Here is a 13,856-nt window from a genome sequence, read left to right as displayed (position 1 = left end):
AAATTTCCTTCCGGCGAGTTCGAGCTCACTCGGCTCAGTACAAAATGTAAGAGAGAGCGCGATCCGTCAGAAACATTTGAACTGACATCCGATCGACGTCATCTGAGTCATCTGACACATAATGTCAGACGCCCGCTGGAACGCAATTAAAAATTTCTGCCATCCGATAGACGGCATCTGACAACTCAACCGGACCGGACGTGACGTCAGATACAAAATATATGACTTATGAGCAGAGTGCGTTCCGGCAGGCATCTGACATTATGTGTCAGATGACGTCGATCGGATGAGTACTCTGGTGTTTCGTCCCAAGGTTTTTAGGCCCAGTGGGCCCAATGACCAGATATGAATTTTTAACATTTATTATCTGGCGATTGGTCCCACTTTTATGATTCATTATTTTCTGGCAAGAAATTTTGAAGTAGGCACAAAAACACACACAAAAATAATCAGTTATAACCATAATATTGTTTTGTAAATTTAAAAAATATTTAACATAATATTATAGGTCACGTATTGGATATACGAGTTTTCATTTTACTAACTATTGCAACACCGCATTAACAAGAAATATTTAATATCAAAATAATAATAATTAATTACATAAATAATAACTTATTTAATATTTATTTAAGTCAGATATAATAGTTGTTAGAAGAGACTATGCCGATTAAGCCCAGCCGCACATTGTCCGAAATTTCTGATCCGAAACATATCTAACACTAAAAAATATCTAACACCTTAAAATTTATATTATTATTATTATTTGAAAGAGTTTTGTCTCGGCTTTCACCGGTAGAATGAAACAGGTACGAGCGCTAGCCAAGTATCCTGTTCATGTAGTGTGAAAGAAGTTTAATTGGTATGAGTTGTAGGGAATGATGAAGATGAATTAAGGAAGCGGCGGACTATAGAGCAGGTATCGATAACAATTGACTTTTGTAATTGTATTTATTATGTGTTTTTGTGGAGTTCAAGGGATTTAAGTGCAACTGCAAGTGTTTTTGGGATAACGCCGGTTGAAGAGATGATAATAGGGATTATTTTTACTGTATTTTGATGCCACATTTGTTTGATCTCATCTGCAAGCGGTATGTATTTTTGGATTTTTTCTGTGTGTTTTTGTTTCAGATTGTTGGTGTTCGGAACGGCGACGTCTACGTGAGTGGTTTTTTCAGATTTTATTGTGAGGGTTATTTCTGGTCTATTGCTTAGAATGGTACGGTCTGTGACGATATCGCGATCCCAGTAGAGTTTTACGGAGTCATTTTCTAGGACGTTAGATGGTTTGTATTTGTAGTATGGTGTACGTGTATCTATAAGGTTAAATTTGGTTGCTATTAATTGATGTATATGTTTAGCGACGTTGCCATGACGGTGAGTATACTCTTTATTTGCTAGTGCACTGCATCCTCCGGTAATGTGGTCTATTGTTTCAGTGGTTTGGTGGCATAATCTACATTTGTCAGTTTCTATGGATTCATTGAGGATAAATTTTGAGTAATTGCGAGTTTTGATGATCTGGTCCTGTATAGCTATTAAAAATCCTTCTGTTTCACTATAGATGTTGCCCTTAATCAGCCAGCTGAATGACGCGTCTTGATCGATATGGTCCTGACTTAACTGGTACGGAAATTTGCCATGTAGAGCTTTGCTCTTCCATTTTTCTATTTTGTTAATATCTTTAATTATTTTATTTTTAGGTTCGAATTGGTCATTATTTAGCTGTAGTGGTGTTCCAGAATGGGAGAGACTGATAATTGCTTTATGGAGTGGGCTTGTGTTGGCTTTTGTTCTGAAATATGTTAGGTTATCTATTTGGGTGTAATGTAAGTTTTTTATGTCTATTAAACCACGCCCTCCCTGCTTTCTCTTTATTGTAAATCTTTCAATTGCTGAGTGGATGTGGTGAATATTGTGTTTGTAGCTAGCGGTTCGAGTTGCGGTGTTGAGAGCTTTCAGGTCAGTGTCAGACCACCTGATAATTCCAAAAGAATACGTTAATATAGGGATCGCATAGGTATTAACTGCTTTAATTTTGTTTCGGCCTGACAATTGAGTTTTTAAAATTTTGTTTAATCTTTGTTTGTATTTATTTTTAATGCATTTTTTATTTCTTTATGATCTATAGCTGTATTTTGTATATATCCTAAGTACTTGTATGTGTCTTTTACTTGCATGCTATCTACAGTTCCTATTTGTTGTTCGAGGTTAAGTGGTTCTGTATGCGTGTGTTTGCCCTTCACAATGCTATTAATTTTACATTTATCAACACCAAATGTCATGTAGATATCGGTGCTGAATTTTTCTGTTAATTTTAATAGGTTTTCTAATTGGTGCCTGTCCGGTGCGTAAATTTTGATGTCATCCATAAAAAGGGGCTGAGTAATTCTGATTTTATTGGCTTTATCTATTATGTATCCATAATTTGATCTATTGAGAATTTTAGATAGGGGGTTTAAAGCTAAGCAAAACCACAAGGGACTAAGTGAGTTACCTTGGAAAATGCCGCGTTTAATTTTAATTGGCGATGTACTGAGGGTGGTATTGACTGTTCTTAGATTAAGCTTAGTGGACCAATTAAGCATTAGGTGTTGTAGAAATTCTATTAAATTGTTGTTAACCTTATAAATTTGTAGGACATGTATCAGCCATGAATGCGGAACACTATCAAAAGCTTTTTGGTAATCTATGTACGCGTAATAAAGGTTCTTATGATCTTTTTTTGCTTATTTGGGCGTCAATAACAAGTTGTTCCTTACAGCCCATAGAACCTTTAGCGCAACCTTTTTGCTCTTCAGGGATTATTTTATTTTCTGTGATGTGAGTATTTAGTTTTTGTGTGATTATTGACGTAAGTAGTTTGTAAAGAGTTGGAAGGCATGTGATTGGGCGGTATTTCGTTGGGTTTTCAGTATCATTTTTATCTTTAGGCTTTAGGTATGTTATTCCTTGCATCATAAATAGCGGCACTGTTCTAGGGTCCTGAAGGGCTGAATTGAAGGCTTTGGCGATGTAGTGATGTGTTGAGGTAAAATACTTTATCCAATAATTTTGAATTTTATCTGGTCCTGGCGCCTTCCAGTTTAAAGTTTTTTTTATGGCAAATGTGACATCATTTATATCTATTACGACTTCAGGCATTAGGTTAATATCGTTACATTCACTTGTTTCGGTACCAAGCCATGAAGCATGTACGTTGTGATGGACTGGTTTGGACCACATATTTTCCCAATAGTTCTTAAGTTCTTCTATGCTGGGCGGTTGTGTGATTTTAATATTTTCGGAATTTAAGTTTTGGTAAAAGAGTTTTTGATTATTTGTAAAAAGTGAATTATCCGTTCTTCTGGAGTTACTGATTTTAAGTCGACGGAGTCTTTTAGATTGGGCTTGTAGTTTTTGTTTTAGATTATCTAATAAGTCCACTATTTGATTTTCGGTGAGATTGTTAGGATTTAATTTTCGTTGTTTTTTGTGGCTAAGATTTCCTTTAAGGTATTGTGTAAGCTGTCCAATTTCTTTTCGTAGTTTTTTAACTCTATTTTCAATTCGAAGTTGTCATTTTGGAATTTTTCGGTCTATTATTTTATCTAATGTATTCTTTTCAGTGGGGTTGTTTTGTTTGGTATGTAGATTTGTAGTTGTTATCGCGGCGCAGTAAATAGCAGAATGAATTTCGTCTAAATCAGGTGATTCTTTTTCTTCTAAATGTTTTTTTAGTAATTTGTTTAATGTGTTTACCGTTTTTATTATTTTTCGTGTGATCTGGAGTTTTGGGATTACCGGTCTGAGTGTTGGATCAGTGTCAGCGTATTTACATTTCTGTAAAAAGTATTCCAATTTTGTGAGTTTCGGCTAATTCAGTATCAGCCGTGAGTATGTCAGCGTCGTTTGTCTCTAGTACGATTGCATGTTCTATAGAACAAGCTGTAGTTTCAGGGGAGTTTGAAAATGTAAGGGATGGATCGTTTATAGGTTGTGTTGAAGGATTAGGTAGAGTTAGATCGTCCGTTACATTATGTGGGATATCACTTATTGTATTATTTTGATCGTTGGGACAATCTAATTCATGAGTGACATTTATTTTTATTTTGTTTCTTTCATGGATTGGTATTCTGTTATTTCGATGTATAACTCGGATTTGGTCTGCTAGTCTTTGCTCAGATATGTGGCTTAGTTCGGGGAAAGTTTCTGAGAATTTCTTATGGAGTGATGGTCTGAATGCTGTGAGGTTCGATTCGCATGATGTGACGATGTAGTAGCAACGGAGAAGTTCTCTGTTTATTTGGTCAGTCCATTTCATCCGTTGTCTACTTTTTCCAGCAAGAGTGGTTGGAGGAAGCATGTCCTGCAAAACACTTCTTACTGGAGTGTTTGTGAGATGAGGTTGGGTGAGAGTATTGTGATCTACGGTATTCGGATTAATATATTGAGAATGACTCGTAGAAGGTGTGATATCAGGAATGGGCACAGGATTAGAAGCTATTGCTTCCTGCGTAACATTGTCTGATATAGGTGATAAAGTAGTGGATCGTGATGAGAATGAGTTATTGAGCATGAATGAATGTGGTGATGAGTGGAGTGATGGGAATAAGCTGACGGATGAGGTAGGTGATGAAGGATATGAGTAAGTGTTGCTTATTATTTGAAAATTATTGTTATCTGCAGCAGTACTAGACTGGGCAGTAGGTCTGGTGTCCCCCCCAGAATACGAGGGACAGCCCGAACCCGAAGGCCCGGGGCGGCATTCTCCGTTGCTTTTCGCGCTGGTACCCGCCTGGGGTAAAATATCTCTATTACGTAGTCGCATTATTTTTTTACGTTATATCAAAACAAAATAAGAAGAGTTAACAAAAAAAGAAAAGATAGTAAAAGAGAAAATAAAGGTGGTGAAAATTAGACAAACCAAAAATAACAACGATTCTAAAACAAGTAGTGACAAATAAAAAGGTGATGAAAAGATAGTGACGAGAAAGAAAGAACCATCCATGATCAGCCACGTGGGTATCCCACCCCGAAGAGAGTGGGGTGGCGCACCCAAGTGTTGCCCGGGGACACCAACTGGAAGGGACCGGCTTCAACCCCTTATTATTATTATTATTATTAATACCTAAACATACTGCGTTGAATCAAGTTTTTAAAAAATACCTGCTCTAATAGGTACTGCGTGAAATTTTAATGGTTGTTTTCCCATAGTAAAATGATTCTATATTCTTAGTTGTACGATAGACTTAGGAAGTTTTTTTTTTGTATTCAAATCATAAATAAAATTCAGCCGGGCTATAGCCGCTCGCGCCTATCGGCATAAAGTTGCCATAGCACCTACGTGATACAAAATATTTTTCATTTTCAAATTCAAATGTCTTTATTGCCAGAATGTTGTTGATATAAAAGTCTTATTACTACTTATAGTTCTAACATTCTGCCAAAACAATGAATTAAACTTACTTATGTAAAATTAATTAATTAATTAGTCGTTATTTTACAAAGAATTTTATAAACCTATAATTTGACAATTAAAGAAATATATAAGCTTTATAATTAATATTTTTTCTTAGATTGATTTGAAAGGGATGCCACTACGATGTTGCCACTTTTTAATTTCATGACTTTTTTGACAGACTGTACATAGTTTGTCGGCACTGTAGCGAGCGCAGACCTCGGGCGGCACAGGCGATTTTTGTAGAATGTGTAATTTATGGGGTGGCGCGGGCGATTCTGCTTGGACAGGCGATTCGACTGGTGACTTGCCGCGCGACTAAAATCGACCCGTGTAAATCCACCATTAGTGATCAAGTTACAAACCAACTGCAGAACTTGCAGTCTGCAAATGTCTTATTTAAGTTGTTATTCCATTTGACTAAATTTAGACGTCTAAATAGGCGGTGGACCGACACCGCTCGGCTCGGCCGCGCGCGCGCTCGCCCGAGCGTGAGCATGCGCCCGCCTCGGGTGAGCAACGTCCACACCAAGCGAGCGTACGGCGCATGCCGCGCGCGGCGGACTTCGCCCGAGGCGGCTCGCTTGATGTGGACCCGCCTAATGATGTAGTAACTAAATTTACTCAAGTGGAATAACATATAGAAAGCTAGGATCCTAATTAGTGTACTAAATCGGAAAAAGTGTGGCTTCTGACCATAAAGTTAATATACCTAGCGGAATAGAGCAACAATCTCGAGCTGTCAAACGAAACCGAAATTGGTATCATCTGTGTGTAAAAATATGTGTACGTATACACTTACACAAGCATGATTGAACATGATTTCTATGAGATTAAATTGTCAACGTGCGGCACGTGCCGACAGGACGTCAAAAAAAGAGTGCTGCTGTCATGTATCACACGTCTCTTTTTACCACGCAGTATTACTGATAGTGACATCTCTCTTGCTCAGGCTTTTGTTTCTCTATTCCGCTAGGTATATTAACTTTATGCTTCTGACTAACTAAAGCAGTGTTGCCAGATGGTTTCAACCTTTTATTGTATTTAAAGTCAATATATATTATGTTATACGATCTGGAATCCATTCGTAGGTAATTTCTAAAGTCTGCTGGTTCCAAGTAGTTCAGAAAGTTCATACTTAATCATAATTTTTCGTGGAGCTAAAATTCTTTCAACCATCTTTTTCGCCTTTTATTTATTTTTATTTTCATTGAGCCAACAGCTAAGCCTATGAGAAGACCAATTTTTTGTTGCTTTGACAGAACTGGAGCCATTAAGAAGACGTCTGGCCAAAATCGCCGCGTCATCACAACTGATTTAGTTACTAAATTAGGACAAGTGGAATAAGAAGCTTCTAATTAGTCTTCTTTTTAGGATTCTAATTAGAATTTCTAAATTTAGTCAAATGGAATAACAACTTTACCCGGGCCGCAACCTTGCTATAGTAATTAATAGGTATACATTACGGCCGTATTACATTACGGCTAGCTGTTTTAAAAAACAGAGCCGTTTTGTAATGCGGCGGCCATAGCGTGAATTTCAAAAATAGTTTAACTTCACGCAGGCTACTGAAAAAGGTTTAGTATAACTGACGTAATAGTAAAAGTAAAAACAGTCGTTTGTAGTCGGCGATGATGATGATGCTTTGCATTTTCATAACTTAGACGCTCGAATGTCCTTGATGTTTCTGAAGGTCATGCCTCAGTTTCCCTCGATCGCTACTCGTACCTTGAGGTACCAGTCTCTGCGTTAATGCTGAATGTACATACACCGCTAATATTTTTACCTATAAAAGCGTAGGATAGTTTTCGGATTGATCCAAATATTACGTATTCTAAATCTAACAAGATAGCGTAAGCGTAAAATGGTCCTTCAGTCCCATCATGATCCGAAAGTTTTAAGCTCAAGCAGTCAGAAAGATATGACAACCTGTTAATCCATCATTGATGGATTAATGCGACGCCGTTAGCGAGCCATACCATACCATGGTGATCTTAGCAGTCCACTGTCGCAACTCGCAACGCAATGGTTGTGACAGGGGTTATTAGTGGCGGTTCCTAAGCGTAGAGAAGGTTAGCGAAAGGGCGAGGATGCTATTCTATTCTAGCTAGGTATGTTTAATGTTAGTCCCAAAAAAATATTATCCTTAGTCGGCACCTACATAAAAATAATGAATTAAAAGATAATGTGGTAAGAATCTAGGGCCATAATGTGAGGTTGTTGAAACGTACTATGTACGAGCAGCATAGATTTTCAGTACCACCGCGAGACCCCTGTAAAGGTCGTATAAATATTGACATTGTTAAATTCACGGCTAAGGGGAGCTGACCTATTGAGATAACTAAGTATCTGTAAATAATGGGAAGGCATGAGAAAGTGTTAGTTCAATTAAAAATAATTTCAAAATGTAATAAATTAACTTCTTAATTACTTTACTTTTTATTTTTGGTTTTCAGTGGTAGTGCAAGAAAGGATAAAATCTTCGCTCTTAGAAAAAAATTAGATGATTTTATTGAAGAAGATAAAAGACGTAGAGATCGTAATGTGTACATTCTGGAACGCTTCGAAAAGATTCGGTCAACGGTAGCACTTTTAAAAGTAAGTAAAAATGTATTTTCACCTTAATTTTATACTCAAAAAATTTTAATATTATATTATTATATTAAACTAGCTGTTGCCCGCGACTTCGTCCGCGTGGACTTCAGTTTAAGGCGCGCAATGTCAACAAAATTGGTGTCAAAAGCTTTTATAAAAAAAAAACCCTGGTACCCCTTAAATCAAAACAGCTGTGCAGTGTGCACATAATATTTAATATATTATGTCAAATTTTAAAGCTTATTTAGCCCCCCAATTACACAACTTTACCCATAAACTATTTATCATTGATAGGTTTAAGGTTACGTCACTGTATATAATATAAAGTACTGACTTATTAAATAACGTAAAAAAGAAATAACAATTGAAAAAAAATAAATGAAACTGTAATATATGATGATACCACCTCTTATAGAAAGATGTTGGGCAAGCGTTAGCGCGATGTAAGAGACGCACGGCGCCATCTAGTATGCATTTTTGGAACTAACTAAATTTGAACAAATTTTCGTATTTTCACCACCTTACAACCCTTTTTTCCAGTAAAAAAGTAGCCTATGTCCTTTCTCAGGCTTTAGACTATCTGTATACAAAATTTCATTACAATCGGTTAGGTAGTTTTGGCGTGAAAGCGTGTTGGCGTGAAGAAAGACAGACAGACAGAGATACTTTCGCATTTATAATATTAGTATAGATTGCACGTTTACAATTTAATATAATAATATAATATTAAATAGAAACTAATTTTCTAAAATTATTGCAGAGTATTAACAATAACAATATAACAATGGAAAATGATAACAGTGTTAGCAATTTAATGACGAGAAACAATGACCGCGTATTAATGCGTCAAGATTTGCTGAATTATAGAGAGAACCGTGTTGATGATAGTTACATATTGAAAGAAATATCCAAAAAGTATATACTCATACCAAGAATTTATCCAATGAATAGATACCCTATTATAGATATTAAGCAAAGCGAGGACATTGACTGGAGAAGTAAATATAATATTCTAGATGAACTCAAGAAAAAGGAAAGGGAGGAAGTCCCGGAAAGAGACACGACAGAACATTTTATGCAAAAAGCCTCCGAGTTATGTAATAATAATAACACAAGCAAAAGTAACGGAATAATTAGCAAACAACAAGACAAAGAAAGTCAAAACATTTTGATAACAAATGAAAACAATTCTAGTAAAGTTGATACCCGAGCCGAACACACTAGTTCATTACTCAATAATAATAATTGGGAATCTGATAGCAAAGTAGATGAAGATTCAAATATACAAAACGATTTTAAGCCCGTCCATGAAAATTTAAATATTTTGAATGTCAATAAAGATAATGAATACATTACAAACGAACAAATTGATATGAGTTCAAAACAGCCTGAACCGAACTATTCTGATAGTAATCAAGATAACTCTTCTAAAATTCTTAAAAAGCAAGAAATATCTAAAAACAATTATGACATAAATACAAAAAATCCTAACGAGATAGAGCACACGAAAGGATCACATTCAAATAAAGAAAAATATGACGACATTAATTTTGTGGACAGTAATAACGAAACATCAGAGATTCCAATAAACAATTTAAAAGAAAGTGCTATAGATGAAACTACTTTAGGTACCACAAACCAACAAGAATCGTTTCATACGGAGAACATTGGTCAACATGTGGAGAACAATCAGGTCCATCAAGAAGATACTTCGGAGACTTATGCAAATGAAATCAATAACGTAGCTGACCAATATAATGTATACTACGAAGAACCACAATCGCAACAAGAACAGCTTGAAACATGTAATAATGTGAACGACGAAAGTCAAGAATTAGTAGATCCAAATCACTACGAACAAAATTATGAAAATTCGCATGAAAACGATAACCATTCCCAGAATTACGAAAACTATGAAGCATATAACAATTATCCTGTTGAGAATCAAAATTATGAATACAATAACGTAGATCAAAATCCCGAGTATAACAATTCCAACAATAATTTTATACCAGATTCTACACAAGAAATAATTACTAAGAAATTCAGTGAAAATCAACAAAATTATGATACGCGTGAAAGTAGTGTGGAAATGGTCCAAAATCAGCAAATTTATGATCAGCAAAATTATGTTGATCCAAGTCATGCTGAAATTCAACAACTTTATACTGACAATAATGAAATGATACCAGAAAATAATATTAGTAAAGATGTTCAAGAAGGAATAAATCCAGAACAAACATATGACTTGCAAGATGAATATAACGCACAAAATCAGGGCGAAACTGAACAGCAATTTGAAGTGGGTCATTATTCGGGTGCTGAAAACGAAAGTGATAACTTACACCAAGATTACAATAACGAAAATCTCAACGAAATTTATCACGATAATCAAGGTATTCAGGAAGCATATGATTATTCTGCTCAGGGGCAAGAAATTCAACAGCATAATGGTTTAGCATATAGTGGACAAAACCAGAGTGACTTTGTACATTATGATGATGGTAGTGGTTTAAATGCCCAAAATGAATTTAACAATTTACAAGAAAATTATGTTGACCAAAACATTCACGAAATGTATCAAGAAGGAAACTTGCAACAACACAATGTTCAAGATAATGAGCAATATGATTACAACTCACAAAGTAATGAAATTCAACATAATGATGTAAATGATTCACAAATAGCTCAAGAGAATAATTATGTAGAAAGCTAAATTGGGACTATTTTGTTGGTAGTTAACACTTGCGTTACTAATCATTTATTTCATTTAGAGGGCTAAAAATACAAGTCTGCATCTCTATTCACTGTGTCAATCTAAGCTAGTTACTGCTGCTTGTTGTAGAGTTGTAGTGATTACTTCTACCAAGACCTCTAGCTAGACAATCAGATCTCAGCTAAATAGACTGCTTGTACTAATTATTATACTTATTGTAATCAAATTTAATATATAATAATTGTAGATTCCATTACTCAACATATTTAAAAGTAAATAAATAAAAATAAAGTGTATAGTTATGTATTTTATTTAAATACTAGTTTTATGTAATTGAAAAATTTTATAGTAAATATGTATGAGGGACTTACTAACAAAAGCTATTACTTGGCTAAAGGCATATTCTCTAAAATCGGAGCTTGTTCAGGTATTAGAGGTTCCATTGTTTTCTTCCAATGGAATGGAAGATGGGGTAATCTCTCCAAACCTGTAGCCCAATGATGAATTCTGCATCTTACATTGACCTCTTCTTTGTTGTTGATCTGAAATGTAATTACTACAAATATTATATTTTTAAATTAAATAATAATATTATGTAGCAGGTTCTTTAAAATAACAAAAAATTGTTTAAAATAATAATATGTGTCTTTCATTACTGATTTAAACAAAATCTTTACAAGTACCTTTAAGCTAATTGGTCTAGCACACATACATTGTTTTATTTTAAAATGTCACTTTACCTTTACTGTTACTAGGAATTCTTTTTCTTGTAAAGATAGATCAGGTCCTTTGATGGCAACTTTTGGCATGATAATAGCACTCTCCGGCACAACATACCCAGCTTTCCTGAATGACGCACGAACATGCCAAGGCTCTAATGTCCATGGTTGTGTTTTACTCATTGTTATTTGGAGAACTAACCGAGATAAGCAGCCCATAGTCTAAAAATGATTTCAATGATTAAATTACTTTTTAATATGTAATATTTCTTTTAAATATAAATGTATAATAACTAATATTATGTACTAATAATTGAAAAAAAATATTATGTAAGTTCTTGTCATACTTACTCTTTGTGCATATGGCGAACTGAATTCTACATTATCTATTGGCTTACTTTCATCTGCTTTATATTTCGAAATGTTTGCTTCATTTGCATAGACAGCAAGGCCTGGCATCAAAAAGTCCCGATATGCTACTGTTGGTCTTAGTGATAGAATATCACCAACGTTGCCAACTCCTATAAAACAAAAGTTCATAATTAAATGATACATAATGTTTATTCTAACAATATTAAGAAAAATAGCTACAGTCCCATTAATACATTTCTACATAATCTCAGATACTCTTGAGTTAATAATTATAATATTATTTTGTGACAGTTTTCCAAAAAGCTTAAATCCTTAAATAAATAAAGTGACATTACCATCAACAAACTGATTTAAAATAACTTTTACATCATCCTTTTTTTTTACTGCTGTATCTTCAACTAATTCATAGATAAAATGTCTTCCTTTAAGTTTTTCTGGTCTGCCTCCTTTTTTATGTAATGGTGGTGGTAATCTTCTTTTCAAAACGAAAGTGTTCTGAAATATTTTCATTACATTATAACATTGATATACAATATACCAATACTAACCTAAGACAATGAAACCAATGTAACATGGTTTAGGAAACATAACATTATAACACCCGGGAATAGGAGTTGTTTTTATACTACGTATTTCTATTATTTATATAGATGTTTTACTTACAATACTATACTTGGTTAATATATTAACCAAGTATAGTATTGTAAAACAAAATTACACTCCGAACAAACCTTAGTGATCTAAAAAGAGAGTAAATAATATTAATACTTACCTGTATTTTTTATAAACATAAATAATACAAAAAAAAATAATAATCAATTCAGTAAAGTGTAAGCAAACGTTGTTATACAATTGGTGATAAATGATAATAATAATTTTTAATAACTTATATATTATTTTACTTACTCTTGTTTGTTGTCGAAGATAACTTGGAGATAAAACTTTATTAAAAGCATTTCGTATACCAAACATATTTTTACACTTTCAACTGCAGTATTATTTGTTTCCACTTATGATTCTAATTAACAAATCTATAAATAGGTACTGTTTTTAAAATGTCTATATCTTTTTAATTTTTAGGTTAGAAAGTTCAGAAACTTATAAAAATAGTCTAACATAGTACCTCAATACGTCTGATCTGACAATGGACTTTTTTTTTTTTTTTTTTTCGAATGGGTCTACGCTTGCGGCCCTGTGTGAGAGGGCCGTTTCAGCTTAGTCCGTAAGGAGACTGCCGTTTAGCAGCCTTGAGGTTTAGTTTGAAAGGGGTCAGGAGTCAGGAGACCCCCCGTCGCCCCCTAGTGACAATGGATGTAGGCCATTGACTTTTATAAGACGTAGGCAAGTCTATTGTCGTTAAATCATCCGACCATAGATAATATTTTATCAATGGTTACAGTGTTGCCAGACCGTGGATAAATTCCCACGTCATGGGCAATTTTAGGATTATTTTGGAAAAAGGGCAAAAAGGGCGGAAGGGTCTTGGAACCGGTAAAATATGGGCAATATTGAAAACAAATATTAATAGTATTTCTTTACTGAAACAAACCTACAGTAATAATAATATTATGTCATATAGTAACAATAATAGCATACTATATTATCATAATTAATATAATATGGCACTCTGAATGAAATAAAAAAAAGACGGGTTGTACTCCAGGAGTGCCGGCAGAAGTGAAAACTTGATTATTAACGTTGTGCATTATTTTTTGTAACCCATTTTTTATAAAAATCGATTTTTTAAAATCGATTTTTTAATTAATCGAAACCCTTAAAATCGATTAACTTTTTAACCCATTTTTTATGAAAATCGATTTTTAAAAAAATCGTTTTTTTTTAATTAATCGAAACCCTTACAATTTTTTTAACCCATTTTTTATGAAAATCGATTTTTAAAAAAATCGATTTTTTTAATTAATCAAACCCTTACAATTGATTAAATTTTTAACTCATTTTTTATGGAAACCCTTACAATCGATTAAAAAATATCGACAATCGAAAAAAAAACAAT

The 13,856-nt window shown here is 34.1% G+C and overlaps 2 protein-coding genes across 2 annotated transcripts; one reads left to right on the top strand and one right to left on the bottom strand.

The window, feature by feature from the left end:
- Positions 1 to 4,463: 4,463 nt before the first annotated feature.
- Positions 4,464 to 10,751, top strand: LOC121726131 (GATA zinc finger domain-containing protein 14-like). Its single transcript, XM_042113364.1, has 4 exons — positions 4,464 to 4,607; positions 5,883 to 6,050; positions 7,892 to 8,038; positions 8,796 to 10,751. Exons 1-4 carry the CDS (start codon positions 4,464 to 4,466, stop codon positions 10,749 to 10,751), a joined length of 2,415 nt encoding a protein of 804 aa, XP_041969298.1.
- Positions 10,752 to 11,045: 294 nt separating this feature from the next.
- LOC121725955 (39S ribosomal protein L9, mitochondrial) lies at positions 11,046 to 12,923 on the bottom strand. Its single transcript, XM_042113157.1, has 5 exons — positions 12,749 to 12,923; positions 12,178 to 12,337; positions 11,822 to 11,991; positions 11,492 to 11,692; positions 11,046 to 11,293 (listed from the first exon to the last, which is right to left on the bottom strand). Exons 1-5 carry the CDS (start codon positions 12,812 to 12,814, stop codon positions 11,135 to 11,137), a joined length of 756 nt encoding a protein of 251 aa, XP_041969091.1. The 5' UTR covers positions 12,815 to 12,923; the 3' UTR covers positions 11,046 to 11,134.
- Between the last annotated feature and the right edge of the window lie 933 nt (positions 12,924 to 13,856).

Source organism: Aricia agestis, chromosome 4 (assembly GCF_905147365.1).
Source record: "Aricia agestis chromosome 4, ilAriAges1.1, whole genome shotgun sequence".
Lineage (NCBI taxonomy): Eukaryota > Metazoa > Arthropoda > Insecta > Lepidoptera > Lycaenidae > Aricia > Aricia agestis.
Note: the sequence above shows the minus strand (reverse complement) of the source record. Positions and strands in the feature narration are given on the sequence as shown.